Here is a 230-nt window from a genome sequence, read left to right as displayed (position 1 = left end):
TGGTTGGGGTGGAGCTGGGGACGGAGATGGATGGAGATGGGATGGAGACGGTTGGAGATGGAGACAGGGATGGGATGAGGACGTATGAGGATGGGGATGGAAGATGGAGATGTGAGACCAGCACTCACCAGAGCCGAACTGGGCATCAGGGTGTGCTCCTCCAGCTGCAAGGGACAGGCACATCAGACCCCAGCTGCCCACTCTCCTCCCCAACCCCCCCCAGAGACTCC

At 60.9% G+C, this 230-nt stretch overlaps 1 protein-coding gene across 1 annotated transcript in view; it reads right to left on the bottom strand.

Moving 5' to 3' along the window:
* Window positions 1-230, bottom strand: part of COL18A1 (collagen, type XVIII, alpha 1) — a gene marked incomplete at its 5' end in the record, with an annotated part of 13,058 nt that overhangs the window by 1,957 nt on the left and 10,871 nt on the right. Inside the window, one exon of the mRNA XM_010019742.1 lies at window positions 129-164. Within this exon, the coding sequence (XP_010018044.1) occupies window positions 129-164 (36 nt within the window). The remainder of the gene's footprint in view (window positions 1-128; window positions 165-230) is intronic.

This window comes from Nestor notabilis, unplaced genomic scaffold (genome assembly GCF_000696875.1).
Source record: "Nestor notabilis isolate BGI_N333 unplaced genomic scaffold, ASM69687v1 scaffold24908, whole genome shotgun sequence".
Classification (NCBI taxonomy): Eukaryota; Metazoa; Chordata; class Aves; order Psittaciformes; family Psittacidae; genus Nestor; species Nestor notabilis.
Note: the sequence above shows the minus strand (reverse complement) of the source record. Positions and strands in the feature narration are given on the sequence as shown.